General features: G+C 37.6%; 1 protein-coding gene across 1 annotated transcript in view; it reads left to right on the forward strand.

Moving 5' to 3' along the window:
- The first annotated feature begins 1,027 nt into the window (after positions 1–1,027).
- Calpc (calpain C) overlaps positions 1,028–16,011 on the forward strand; it is a 63,984-nt gene continuing 49,000 nt past the window's right edge. Inside the window, exon 1 of the mRNA XM_076430919.1 lies at positions 1,028–1,534. Within this exon, the coding sequence (XP_076287034.1) occupies positions 1,526–1,534 (9 nt within the window). The 5' untranslated portion in view covers positions 1,028–1,525. The remainder of the gene's footprint in view (positions 1,535–16,011) is intronic.

The following is a 16,011-nucleotide window of genomic DNA, read 5'->3' on the forward strand; positions in this document are numbered from 1 at the left end:
TGATAGTGATGTAAGTGTGTCCATTTTTGGAAAAAATGAGTTAGTGGTAGTTTTATTTTAGTCAGATATAGATATAAAAGTGGTATAAATGAATTTTAAAAATGCTAAAAAATGCTGCAGATTCAAAGGTCTCTAAAAACATTAAAAAATTTGTCTAGCAAATGAAACCTTTTCCAATGTTTTTTGAAACAAAAACGAGGAACAAGTTCAGTCGTGTAAAGCCCCTCATGGTGCAAATTATACCTACTGTAGGTTTGGCGACACATATCGCATTCAAAGCTAGATAATAAACAATAAATAAAAATAAAGAACAGTAGCTTCAATTTTTAAATATTTGGCTGTTTCAGACACGATGAAAATTTGTCCATCTTTTTACATACGTTTCAATTTGTAACATTTTGGTCCAAAAATACGTCTTCAGTTTCCCAGTCGCTGTGTCATGCAAAAATATCTTTGGCAAAAATGGATGATGGATGGCAAAAGTAGAGGCTCCAAGCCTTCGAATGATTTCAAATGAGTCCAGATGTGTTGGTTGTAATATTTTTTTTAACAACATCATCACAGTTTTATAATGTAATATTTATTATCAGTTGTAGAATATTTTATAATATTGTAACTTTTTTTATTATTGTACTTGGATTTTTTTGAGAAGTTAGAACAATTACATACAGACAAAATACTAAAATTTGTATTTTACAATTTTCAATGAATCGCGTTTTTCTCAACATTTCTGTTTGACAGAAAAAGTTGTACACAGTATCTTCTAACAATTGTTTTCGCAATTCAGATCGGTAAACTCATCCATCTAGCTTGGCAGTTATATTAAAGTATATTAAAGTTATTCCGTATTAAAGTGTGTGCCATCAATGAAGAGGCTGACTGTACATTTTTTCCCGATATATGAAAACACAATGAATCGTAGAGTGCCCTATCTTTTTGTCCGTGGCTGTAGGACAAAGCGGCCGCGTGCGATTCAAACGTTCCGGAGCGGGGGAGAAGGGAGAGAAAAGAGAGAGGATGGTCGTCAGTAACTCGGCGACCAGAGAAAGAGAAGGAAGGCCAGTAAGGATGGTGGTGATCGGGTCTGGATCCGCGACTGGCAGTTCACGGCTGGTAGTCAGCGCGCAGTCAGTCATTCAGTCAGTCAGTGGTCGGTTGTAGTCATCCGCGGTGGTAAAAGTTTTCCTCCGATATCTCATCATGTACCTGTCGCGCGTCACCGTTCGCACGAGTTTCACTTGACTGATGTCGTTCGACCCGATCGACTTTACACCTTTGACACCGTAGGTTTTCCACGATTTTTCCGCGTCGACTGGTTGAGAACCCTGCCGAGGAGACAGGGTTGATCGTCGAAAGTGTGAGTGCCGCTGCAGTCAGTGTCTGTGCATGCAAACGAACCGATCCTTTCTTCTGAGAAGTGATAAAGTGAGAGGACCCAAGCGCGACCTTCAGGAGGATCTCGAGGAGGACCTCCGCGAAGAGGTGTCTCTCCGCTTGGATAAAAGCGACGTAAACGCAACCACGGATGGTTAACGTGAGTACTTACGACGCCACATGGTTGTCATTGGTTACTTTGGCAATTGTCCGAGACACGCGAGACCGGAGTTAAACACGTTCACTAATCGTCCCCGAAAAATTACAGGAAATCAAGTAATTCAGCTGCAGCATGGTGCATTCACAGGAATATTCGGACACTTTTAAGAGAACGATAACGTGTTTAGTATGGGACCGTACGACTTGGATTCCTTTTAGAAGTTGGAAAAATTAGTTCAAATTTAGTTGGAAAAATTCCAGTCGGTCGGTATTGCTGGTAAACTATTAGAAGTTAGGTTTCGCAACATTTTCATATGGGCTTGTATTGAAAATTCAGAACGGACATTCTGCAAATCTGCATCAATTATAAACATTCTGAAAATTTCATCGGAATCGTTCAACGTTGCAAATCGTAGTTTTTTCACGAAAATTCTTACGTCTTTCGCTGCCTGTCGTTTTTTTCGCATCAACTAAGCTCGATGAAGTGTAAATGACACATATCTATTGCAATTAAAATGCAATTTAAATGGTTGTATTGATACAAAGAAGCTATGTACTTCAAAAAGAACTTTCGACTACATTACTTCTGATTACACATTTATTCGCTTTCACAATTATGACAAACATATAAATCGTGCTGTTTAGTGTGCTCTTTGTGCACTCAATCGTTATACATCCTTAATGCACCTCACCCATTTTTCGTTTGACGTGCTGGAACTATATTGAATCGAGGCAAACGAGGCAATAATACTCCTTATATTTCTCTTTATTTTTAATTGCGTATGTGTATTGTTAGGACATGGACGTGTGCACTTCAGTTATAATTTTATCATATGTATAGATAATCATATAATAATGGATATACATACGTTCCATTATAGTCTTCGTTTCAAAGACATGAAATATAATTAGACATACAATTGCCCAGAACATGAAAATCCACAGCGATTACACTGTTAGTTCTCTTGCAGTTCTACACATAATTGTACTCACAGCGGTCAAAAAAGCAGTCAAAACATAAAAATCTCTTACTCCATTCGCATTTAATTATCGCAGCGTCATGCGTCACCGCAAACATTGCACGTTGACTCACCGCAATAAAATATGCTTTTTAATTGTAGCGAGTCCGCTATACCGTAGTATTACTTTTCCATGTGACAAAAGGAGATGAAAAAAGAACCGAATTTCTGTTTAAAATAATGACTACGCTTATAAGTACCCCACTGTGTGCGTCGGATACCTAATATCTGCAAAATAACCCATAAAATATGGATTTGCGTAAGAATCGGCAATCCGGTGTGCAACTGCACGGTTTCCCGCCAGGCGTTATCGAGCTTGCGTATCAGCATATTATACGAGGTATACCGGTCGTCCAGTTTTTCTTCGAGTTCCTGTTTCTGTTTACTTTGACTTTAACTTAGAAAGTTGTATAGATTCGATTAGCAATGGCTGGCTTGCGCTACTCTGCATCCGATTTCGACCCGGTGCGGTGTATAACAAAGGCAGATAGGGGAGCCCGGAGAAAGTAGTTGGGCGAATACTTATGAAACCGTTCGCGCCGTTTCCTAGGCCGTGAAAGAAACGACAGACACGAAACGAGATACTCGAGAAATTCCGTTAAGCAGTCCATCGTGGAACGTTGACGATTGGAAATAACTAATGGCTACATTAACCGCGAACGTTTCCTGGTCTACGAACTCGTTTCGAACGCGACGCCATGCCATGGAGAAGCCGGCTAATCTTCACAAAGCGAATCCATTCGTCGCGCTTCGTCCGCCGATAAATATTAGGTTGGCAAAACTTCTCTCTCAATTTTTCATTACACAAAAAGAAAGAGTCCCATTCGGCCTGAGTAACTGTCCTTAAGTATAATCTATGGACATTGTGAACACCGTCCGACAAAGCTACTGCGTGTTTCATTTATCTTGACCATGGTGAACAAGTGCGAGGTAGAATATTAGCCCTTTTTGCACGAATCTGCACTAAATAAAAGGCGTGAAGCTCGTGTAATCGAAAGTCCTCTCTCCCGGTCGTCGTTCAAGCGTACGTGACGGATTCGTTCTGCGGATTGATGGGAATAGTGGTGTGCCAGTTAACGAACTAAATCTGTTATAAGCAATCGTAGTAGTTTGTTAAAAATTGGAAGTATTAGTTAAGGTATTTTTGATGACACCGACCACTGAAACCAGTGGCTGTATTATAGTTCATGCACAATATTTTTATTTTGCATAACGATCCGCAGTCCAATTTTAACTTTGTGAGTAAAAATCGTTACATGTTAAAATCGTTAAAATGTTTCTGCACTAGGAAACGTGTCAATATAAATAAATGACATTTGCATGGAGTTCGAAAAACTTAGATATGCAGATTATGAAAAATAACTTAGGAGAGTAATAGTAGAGGATTCACAAGTGAATGTTTTTTTACAAGTGAATCTTGAACCAATCGTGTGGCGTCTATAAAACTGTCCCAACAAAGATAGCCGTTTTCATAGATTTAAACGCAGCTTCGGCTGCTAGAGTCAAGCTGTAAATTGTGAGAAGTTCTGTTCAGCTTTCGCGTTTTTATTTGCTCGCGGAGGTTCAAAAAATTACAGGTCTTGTTAAGGTTCAAATTATCGTCAGTGTCGCATTAGCATCTGCTCAATTTTCTCAAGGAGCAGTGAACAATTTAAAACTTTCGGAAAGACGAGTAGGTACAAATATAACGCCGAAATTAAAATAGCTTTGGAACGATTAATTTTCTTCACAAGCACCACGGTCATTTCTTATGCCCAATTTAAAGCGTGCATCAATTAGTGTACAGAATATACAGAGTGTCGTTCAGAGAAGTAGGTGACCCCTCAATCGTTGAAGACCATGTAATTATACTGAATCGAAATTTTTTTCTACCTTCTATCGTATTGAAGCTATTGACCCAGATGCTTGGAACACCCTGTGCAAGAACACTTCTGATGTAAATGAAATTTTTTGTTCTGGTCTTTTTTTTTCTTTATCTGTTCCGGAGTCTGGCGTACGAACGAACAAAAGATTCAAACTTGCCAAGATTTCCCTCGATGGTGAATAGTAGTAGGTCATTATGGAATTTCTAGCGAGGCGCGGCGTGCTATGTGACTAGAATGATTTCTTTGCGTGAAAGTCACCCTGGAATGGTACACCGAATCTAGCCAGTGAAATGGAAACTATTTGATCCGAGCGGAATGTGAACCCGCGCGGGACAACGCGCGAACATACGGAAGTGTAAATGTAAATGAACAGAATCGCATAACCAGCACCTGTTCACAATGAATAAATCTTCCAATTGCTTTGCGCGTTGCCGGATTCTCTCGATGCACAGTGGGGCCTGAAAAGTCGGAAAAAACTGGGAAAAAGTCGATTTTAAAACTTTGCGTAAGCCGTACAATTTTTACTGTGCAACATAGCTAACACTAAACCTACCGACCCCTAAAAGCGATTAAAATATTTCAGCTGATAAAAAAATGACAAGGCTCTATTTATTTAGCAAATAAGTTCCTTCCCCTTTGTTTCTACGATCATAATTTCTGACTGATTTCGAAGTACTTCCCGATTTTGGTGCCATCTGAAAGAGCGTTATTTTAGTTTTAAGAAGAGTCGTGATGAGCGCTCTAAGATTTTCCAATCGTATTCAACCATTTTGAGCAATATAGCATGCGAGAAGCATCATTTGCGTCACTCTTTGCATTCCAGCTTAGGAAATCAGCTGTTGAAGCTATTGAAATGGTTTGTGCGGCATTGGGAGAGAACGCTGTATCTTACAGAACATGTAAAAAGTGGTACCAAAGATTTAAAGCCGGAAATTTTTATTTGGGACACGACGATCGGTCAAGTGCACCGAGAAAGTTTGATGATGGTCAGTTAGAGGAATTGCTCAACAAAAGTCCGACCAAGACGCAAGAAGAATTGGCCGAAAGATTGCGCGTCACCAGACAAATGAAATTGAATTTGGAACAAAAGGGGAAAGAACTTATTTGCACACCTAATACAATATGTGCTTGGACGAAAAAATTTATGGAATCAATTTCCATGTATGCAACTTCATAATTTCAATAGTTATACAATGAAAAATATGAAACCGATCGTTTGACCGTCGGTGGTAGGTTTAGTGTTAAAGGTCTGAAGAATAAAGCTACAGCATCGTCTATTTTTGTTTGTACACTTGTGAAGTACTGCTTCATCGAAACAGTCTCTGAAACAGCGTTCATTCATTAGAGATTTACAAGTGTTTTAAGGAAATTGTATAAATTCTTACCACTCTGCGATGTACAGTACGATCTCCCGAAAATGTGTTTTATTTGATTCAACAATGTTTAACAAAATACTTAAGTACCGTTTACATGGATATATTTACTTAGCTCTACAAACATTTACGAATCGCCTTCCAAGTGTACTTAACAGAGACGATCCATTTTCGAGTGAAAGGCACGAGACACGTGTCTTCTGTGGGAGAACAAATAAGATAATATGTACAGAGGCACTGATATAGAACTCTAATTTTCTTGTAGCACCGTGTACACAATGTTGAAAAGCGTTCGTACATCGTCCCACGTTGTTGGAACAAGCATATTTAAGACAGGTGGAGCTAAGAAATACTCCACATCCCGCGCTACTAATTGTACGAAGAACAATCGTACTTTTCCTAAATCTTCTATTTTCACTACTATGTAGACGTAGTTTTCTGTTCCTTGTAGAGAAGTTTGAAGTTAACTATCAATCTGCAAGGAAACTTCACTTTAAAGTGCTACAACTATAAAAACAAGATAACTTGGATGGTAAAATTGAGATAAAAAGTAAAATACAGTAGAACCTCGATAATCGATAATTGTACAAAAGAGTCAACTAGGACGCAGTTTCCCTATTTTCGGGACAAGTGCGTCTCTGAGGGTTAAAAATGCTTTCGAACCTTGTTTCAAGTGCTACGGGGCAAGAAAAGAATTATTATCGAGCCTGCTACACAATGCTTTTTATTACATTAAATATATTGTTTAGTTTTATAGTTACTCATACAGTACGGACTTACCCCACCGTGATACTACGGACTTGTCCCGTGTAGTAATATTTATGGGGCAAAATCATCTTAGTGTTTTTCTCAATATATTGTAAAAAATACAATAGAAACGGTGTATTTAACGTAAACCTACATCAATATTTGTTGTACTTGCCTAAAATAACAACACAGAATATATTAATAACTTGTAAACTATTGCACGTTCAGTGTAACCGCAAAGTTGTAAGCGACATCTATGTAGAATAGTTCATATGTACTAACTTTTACAACATTAATAAATACGAGCTAGAGAAATTTCGTTCATATTATAATAAAAATGACCAATTAACGGACTCTGCTTCATCTGCAGAGAATGAAAAACTCCACTAGATAATCGATTCGAAGTGAACCTAATTCAATCGCTTTAAAGTTCGTCTCAGCTGAGTGGGATACTCTGTATTCATCCGACACGCACTGAAATTCATGTGATCGGACGTAGTTCATCCCAAACTCATTTAAACACGACGGTTTCATTTCCGCTCTCTTCGGTTCCCACAATTGTTGCACAATCCACCGAATTTGCATTCGCAGGCTAGCGTTTAGCACGCTTACGTAACGGATTGCAGGTCAATTTGAAAAAAAGATAACTTGGCGTTACATTGATATACGTATAAACATTTCTAACGCGTTGCACGCATATCCATTTAGATCTTAATTAGCACGTAACCATGATAAATCATTTTGCGAATAAATTGCGAATTAAGTCTACGTCCCTCGACGTTTCATTCATTTCCGCGGCAATCCATGCGCGTTCTTACGCGCATCGCGTTCAATCGGGTTAAAGGACTGGAAACACGTTCCACGCGGCTGTTACAGACGCTCCTGCAGATAACTTTTTCAAGTAATTAATAATTTAAAATTCGCAGCAGTTTTAAACGCAAGATCGTTGGTCGATAACTCACTCCATTTTGTAGGGAACGAACACTTCTACTTTGCTGGAACTTGGAACATTGTTTAAGAAACGGAAACTATTAAAATTCTTTTGTTCATAACTGCAAATATGCAATTTCCTTAGCTTCTTTTGAACGTTTGGATTTTGTATGCCTAAACTATATATAATACTTTGAAAAATTACAACACAGTCACAAAGAGATGAAAAATGTTCAGCACAACCGAAGATCTCATTCAGTTAAGTTTTGTTTCAAAATAGTAGACTGTTTATAGTTTATATTCAGAAAGCACAAGATTATGTAAAATTATATAAGAGCGAAGAGTATACAGTGAGTGTAAAAAGTATTCGTACGCCCTTTAAAATAGAATAACTTTTTTATGACTGTACCAAACGACCCGATTTTTTATAATCAATTGGAAGCATTGGGTTATGAAATAATACGTAAAAAACATTTACTTTAAGGGCCCAAATAAAAAAGGTTTAAAAAATGCCTCGTTTTTGCATGAACATTGTAAACTATAATTATTTGGAAAATCATTTTTGCATATCGTTTCGTAAACCAATGCTTCTAATCGATTATAAAAAATCAGGTCGTTTCATTGTATCATTATACAAATAATAAAATAGAAACTGTTCAGCATCTAAACCAGGCAAGATGTGCGAATCTCCACAAAGCAACGTACCAGAGTTAATTAACCCTAATGAAACGGGAGTTCCATAGGAATTTATTTCCTCTTTTAAAAAATTGAATAAGATACAAATAGCTTAACAGCAGCCTTAAGGTTCCTCTGGAATGATAAATAAACCATAATCTGCAGCCAGGAACCGAACATAATTTTCCGGTAGACTCGACGAATATCCATAATGCAGAGTCTAGCATATGGTTACATAACGTAAATACATATAGTGTTCGCAAAAAGGGGATCTATCCCATCGAAAGTGATCATCGCATTCTTCAAAATCCTTCCGTCCGTTCTCCGAGGTTCGGTTTCATAAGAGCCCGCATACGATAACACTGACAGTGGGCGTTCTGAAAAGACAATATGTATACATGGCCCTGAAGCGATTTTTACTTTCTCTAGCGACACCCACGCCCGTGGCTTCGAATCTTTTATGACAGGTTCGTCTACAGTCTACGGGGCCGGTGTAACTGTACGCAGGGTTCGCGAGCTCATTCAGCATTCTATTATGTCAGATCAGTCTCGTTCTTCCTCGGCCGATGATGCTTTTGTCTGCGAGAAGAAAGGGCCCCTGTACGTATTTATCCCTTGCTGCATTGATCCTTATTACCCCGTTTCGTATATTTATTTTTACGTATTTTAATTTTAATCTTATTCGGAAAAAATACTGCAGTAATAGGTATATTTACCCTATTTGAACTATGATAATTTGTGCACCTTATTTTGTGGAAAAATAATATGAACGTGTAGAAGACTTTCTCGTCCGCAAACGGTTAATCTAAAAAATACAGCTTCGGTATATCTTTTGCCCGAAATAAATCATCCCCGTAATAATATTTATAACATTCATTGCATAAATAATAATTATGGCGCCGATTTTGCATTATCAGAGCATCAATAAGGTTGCTGCCTCGAACGCAAACTAATTGTTGAAGTTTGAGCGCATCCTGAATAATGTATAACGATTTGAATCTAGGAAAAGTATATTCAATTATCAAGTAGTGTATATTTTTGGTCTGAATAATTTATATACTACTCTGTATGTAGTTATCGTTCATGAATAAGGGAAAATGAGCAACGGAACTAAATCGCAGGCTCGATTCGATAACATCGGGCATAAAACGGAGGAACCTGTTTGAGGAATTAAAATTCAGCACAATACGTTTAAAAGTTTATTGACCGGTTGATACAATCATCGTATAAAACTAATTAGAATATTTCAATTGTGGCTGTCGTAGTAGCTTGCATACGCATTTCATTCGAATTTCATTCGACTGATTAAGTCGGATGTTACTCGTTAAATGTTTCGTAAACTTTATCTTGTTACTACCAGTTAAGACTTTTACAGGGTATTTCAATATAAACGAAACATGTATAGTTACACTTTCTAACCGTTGATGAACTCTTTATTTACATTTTTAAATAGTACAAATATCGAAGTAAAAAGTATTCGCAACATTTTTCTCATTTTACCTCGATTAAACTTTTATCAGAAATGATAAATATTAATTCTCTGATTATGATTATTCAATAATGATATATCTGATATTTTTTGCACAGAATTTTCACAACGTTATAAACTATTCTCCATTTGTTCCATTAAAGCTGCCATAAACAGACTGCGGATTTTATGCATTTATGACAATAATGGATAGGTGAAACTGACAGTTAAAATTTTAAAAGAGAGAAATAGATTTCTATTTACAGTATTTTACGATTGACGAAGACAATTTCTGTTTTACATAGAGAGATATTCGCATTTAGGAATTTAAAACAGATGAAAAATTAATTTGAGGATATCAATACATTTAAGAAAAAGGTTTGGCTATTTAGCTCCTGCCTTTTGCAATTGATGCATACAATTTTTATTTTGTATAAAGGCTAGTTATAAATAGACTGCGGATCTTTATGAAACATAAAAATTGTCCAAATTAGTTGTATGAAACTGAGAAGTTTAATCAAAATATATATTCTTTTTAATAATTTTTAAAAATCCTTAGATTCTTCTAACGTGTGTTCAGTTTTATATTTGACTTATTCATTTTTACCGTAAGTGCATAAAATCCGCAGTCTAGTTAAAAAAGACAGTAATTCTAAATGACTAAAATCTAATTTCGTGAGCAAAATTAATTGCAAGTTATATTATTCATGTAGATCAATTGTTTGAACGAAGAAAATTCGAAGAGCAGATAAATGTGCAAGCTGCAATAAATTAAGAGCCAGACGAATGGGGGACCAAGCAAACGCAAAGATCGCCGTAAAAATTGTTCCAGTTTCGATAATCCCACGCCGAACTGCCGGACACTCGAAAATCTAGGTCGCCGCGTGCACTCTGCAAATTCGCGGCGCCTTCTCTCGCAATCAGCGGCTGCTACAATTAAGCGAACAATTGAGACTCGACGTACGCGTTTTCTTGCGACGCAGCGTCGTGGAAATCCGCTTCGAGTGATAACCGAGACCGTCGAATTAAACGAGAAAGAAAGAAACGAGTCCGAGAGCTTTTCACAAACGGCTCACCTGTTCCCAATGGCTCTTCGTCGTCGATATGGTCGAGGTATCTCAAACTCGACCAACACGTTTCTGCCGCTGCGAGATTCTCCTGCCTCAAAACCGGGTCTTCTTCTCTGCGCGACCTCGAAACACACAAATTACGGAGGCACGAAACAACACTCGTGAAAGAGAGCCGATAGATGACCGGTCGTCCGATTTTAATTCTCGCGCACCTGGTCACCGTGGACATACAGTGAAGAAGGATTTCTACATTTCCCATTCTTGAACAATTATTGATATTTATATTGTGATTATTTCGTGAAAAAAAAATAGTAAAACCATAAGCCTGGACTCATTTTAAAGCTTTTGAAGCCTCCACTTTCGTGAAGCAGTGATCATTTTCCTCCAAGTTACCAATTTTTCCTAAGTAATGCTGCAAATTCAAACGTCTGCAAAAGTTTCCAAAAATTTTTCTCGTTCATGTAAGCATCATAGATTCGAACATTGAAGCCTCCTACAACAAGACCTTAAAAATTGATGTACCATTTTTTTCACGGTTTTATAGAACGAAAGGAACAAGTTCGGTTGTGTTAGAACTTAAAATTATCGTTTATACAATATTACGAGTTATCTCTAATTTTGGAGGAGTTCTAGGATTATTTTCATCCATTTCAATCTTGTTATTTGTTACTTTTTTAAATTTTAATAATGTATCAAGAATATTAACATGGTTGTTGCGTTGGTGTTTATAATCTTTCTCGTTGTCGCTCATACTAAATTGAAGAAGAAAAGCTTCGAACGTTTCTGATTGCGCGGAGTCCCTGTCGGTTCTTAGAATTTACGATCCACCTTGGGTTCGCTTACTCCCACGAGGCGAGCAGGGATTTATAAATTGAAGGTAATTTCTTGGTTCCTCGGAGATATATTAACTCGCAGGAACCAAGAACTTACATATTCTGCTACGTTCTTTTCAACTTATTCCAATTATTAAGAAAATGAATATATGTCTATGTAGCTTCTGTAACTTAAAAATAATATAGACAATTTTACTTTGCATAAAAATCCGTAATCTAGTAATTAAAAGTTCAATTTTATCAATTTTATCATAACGTGTCGATGTAAATCGAATCTGTTTATTATTTGTATGATTTAATTGGTTTGAAGGCGTAAACATGAATGAATAATTGTATCATCCATAGATGACTATGAATATATCGAAAGAAAGTTTGATCGTCTACCATGTGCTACGGTCATACCTAAAAATCAGCATAAATGTTCCTATGAAAATAGAAACAAACATCGAATTTTCCCGGCAAACTTAGCAATTAGGCTGTAAATGTTCATGCAAATTGGCGCGTTTACACGCGAGTAGACAGAAATTGAAATCGCACAAGTCTTTGGTTTCTCCATTAAGTGTTCCAACGCAGTAATTTCTGAAAAAGTTAATGCGCTGAAAGTTGAAGAGACCGTTTATTGCTTTGTTAAGGCCGTTACTCGAACGTGCGAATGTATCATGCTTTCGGGCGCGCTGTAAACTCATGGTGTCGGCAGTCTAGTTGTTAAACTTGCGAAATTTCGGAGTTGGCCGCCGGTTTCCAGTCGCTGGGCTGCCCGTATACGAGCATTACGGCTCACGTGAGAAAGCGTATATTCTCGTAGACGTCAGCGAACACGTTTTCTATATTAAAGAGCCGTCCGTGTAACGAGCAATAAAGGTTTCTGAGTGACGAGCGTATGGCGAAAGTAAGACTCGGAAAGCGAACGTTTCCCGGGGCCATTCTTCGTAAACATAACGAGGAAACGTATTTCTCTGTGAACGCTTCTTAACGCCGCATGAAGACGCGCTCGAAAGGGGAAACGGATGCGACCAAGCCAAGGACATTCGAGCTCTGGATCTCTGGATCTGTTGCGGCTCGATCGATCGTTAAACCGCAGAGGGAGAACGGGCCCGAAACTCTCGGCGAACCGCTAAATTGCAACGAGTCACCGTTAACTTGTCGCTGCAGCGCCGCGCTGGATAATCGTTTCGCGGTGTCCTGAAAAGCTGGTGGTCAGGCTTTGTGAAACTGGGAAAAAACGCAACGGTACAATGCGTTTTCAGAAACATTCCTACCCGTCGAATGGTGGCATATTTGTAAAATCGCGCAAAAAGTCAATTTGAAAATTTTGCGTGAGACGAAAATGAAAAATATCCACACTGAAACATCTTTACCATCTCAACAATTGTAAAATAAAGAATCCAAATCCGTCATTTTGGCGGGTTCAGTAGTTCTAGTATTAAAATGTACATTGAACTAGAAAAAAAAGAAGCCAGTCCTTGTTGAAAAAATTTGCAGTCAATCAACTCAACTGTACAACGTTTGGTCTCAATTCCCAGCTTCTTTCGTTCATAAAGAAAGGAAAAATGTACTAATCAAATATGCATTTCTTCAAAGATTAGATAACAGTCTTCAGAATGTCACGGTGCAAAATTTTATCCAAATTGGACCGCAATAGCCTCTCGGATATTTTTGGTAGCGACTTCGAGAATTTCATTTCTACCAGAAGTAGTTCCCGATGGAAGCATTCAAGATCGAACGACTCACTCAGAGCCTTCAGAATCGAGAAGAATCGAATTTGCAGATTCATTGAATTCTTCGATTACATCTGTGATGCTGTCCGAGGTAAAGGAGCAGCAACCTCGAGGAACGACGTCAGAGAAACGTCGCAGAGCTGGCAGCCGAAGCGAAGAAACTCGACTCGCTGAACAAGTCATCGTAAATCAGAATCTCTTCAGGATGAAATTAGTGTCAGTTAAAGGATACCGTGGCGCCGCTCCATTCCGTGTCGCCCACAGGTTCCGCGGTGAATTAACGATCGTTTCTCGGGAAACACGACCACGAGTTTCGTTACCTCATTATCCGAGGATCTTCATTACGCTATCCGCGAGCTGAGTGTGATCGATTATCGAACGGGACACGCGCGCTCACTCTCTTGAATTTCAAATTTTAAAAACTTTATATTCGTGGATGGAATCTTTAGCATCTTCATGGAATGCTGAAAGAAATTTAAAACTGTGCAAAACACGTGTTCGGTACTGTGAACTTCAATCTGATTGATTCACAATGTGCTGTGATTGGCCACTTCACATACGAATTACTAGACTGCGAATTTTCATGCTAAATAGAAAATTTTGTGGACAGTTATTTCTTTAATAATTTTATCGAGTTGGAGATAACTGAAGATATTTGTTTACTGTTTTCCATGTGATCTTATTTTTTTCCATAAGTGTGTTCAGTGCTATGATCTTCAATTTGATTGATTGAGAATGTTGCTGTGTTCGACCACTTCACATACGAATTACTAGACTGAAAATTTTCATGCAAAATTGAAATTTTTGAGAGGTTGAAGAATACTCTTTAACGTGTACAATGGCATGATTAATTGTATTCCTTTTAAAGAAACTGAGTTTTCTGTAGCTCAGTCATAAATGACTTCCATTTTTCTCTCTTTAAGTCATATCGGTCCAAGGTGATCAATAATTAAAGCCGAACTTGTACGTGAGAAACTGTATCATTATTATTACAATTTCCTTATTGGCTAAATTGTACGTTTACCCACGATAAAGAAGTTCTCTTGTGATTCATTCAATATTATTCCCCCGCGGTGTATAATTTTCTATAATTCTCTAATAAGTCTACCACTTTCGGAAACTCTAATTAAACTGGCGCACCATATACAAGGATCGGCGGACGAAGACTTCTTTAAGGTCGAAGTACGTCCGTCCAAAGGCCGTTCCGAAGGTCTTCTATTATATCGTCGGCACATCTCACCACGATGAATCACATCAATGTCTCCCGACGCTTCGCAGTCATTTCTACCCGGTTAACAATCTCTGCAAGTTTTTCCCACAGTGGTTTTTCGATGCAATCGTCAGCCGCAGCAATGACTCGTCCATAGTCGCTGAATCACCTGAGTGGCAATTCTTGCCAATTTACAAAGAACGGTACAAGCTTCGTACGAATATTTAGCTAGCACAAAACCATCGGCGAACAACGCTGTGATTATAATTAATATGCCATAATGAGCCGCTTGAAGTGGTGCATGCAAAATAAATGGAAATGATCCAGTTATTCCTACGTGGGAATGTGGAGCACTAACTCAGTGTTTCGTTACTCGCGAATACTTGGAATATGATCGGACAAGGTAAAATAACTGAAAGAAGCTGTAGAATTGCTGCAACAATATTGGTAATTTTCGTAGTCTGTGGTTAATTAATTAATTTTTTATTTTTGCTTTACATATAGTTGACGTGATAGGTTATTATTAGATAATGTTTACCTTCATTAAACACATTGAATGTATACGATAGTTTCTACAATTTATGGAGATTGATTAAATGTAGTACGCAAGTAAATTTGAATTGGAATTCACTTTTAGCGTGGAATAACACTTTGTGCATGAAGTCATACAAGTCTACGTTATGAGCAGCTGACTTGATGCAAAATAAAAATTGTTCTGGCATATAAAAATCATTCTGTCTTTAATAATCTTAATTAATAGACTGCGGACCTTATGCAAAATAAGAAATGTTTGCATTGATTGTGAGATACATGAACCAAATAAAAAATGTTTATTCTCTTAACTATGTTATCGAACTGAAACAAATGCATTGATGTCTTTAAATCTTTTTAATATGACCACTGCTTTGAATTGTGGGTATCCATTTTTATCATGAATGCATAAAATCCGCAGTCTATTAATTAATTTGGAATAATATATCAGCATTGTTAAATATTTTCAAATTTTTCTGCTATTTTTTAAATTAGGATGAAGAGAATTACGATGCAAGCTTTGTCAGTTGTTTTAGTTTTTATTAATAAATAAATGTTCGTGCTCATATGCATTTCAACAGATATCGAAGAGTAAAATACAAAAGTTGGGAATATTGTTTAATTAGGAATTGGAAGGATGATTCAAGCTCGTCACAACTTTAACTTTCCCAGAGCAGAACAAGCGTTTCAACTGAAGCAGAACCTTCTTTACTTTTATCAGAATCAACGTTTCTCACTAACGCGAAACTCAATGGAATAGAAGTTTCATCGAATCCGCTGCATTTTACAACAGTTTTCCTGGAACAGAGGAGATAACAGTCGTGAAGCTAGACTTGTTGCCTAATTAGTTGAAAATTTTCACGATTTCATTCGGCCCAGCTAATTAGTGTTTCGTGAAGATACAAAATTCCTTCGGCCCCTGATGGACGTAACATTACGTCGTTACATTCCATCGTGGCTTGCTGCCAGCTCTACCGCATGCCCGAGCCCGTAAATCTGTATAATGAATTTTTTATCGTTCCAATTCATCCGATTACGC

Source organism: Lasioglossum baleicum, chromosome 9 (genome assembly GCF_051020765.1).
Source record: "Lasioglossum baleicum chromosome 9, iyLasBale1, whole genome shotgun sequence".
Taxonomy (NCBI): domain Eukaryota; kingdom Metazoa; phylum Arthropoda; class Insecta; order Hymenoptera; family Halictidae; genus Lasioglossum; species Lasioglossum baleicum.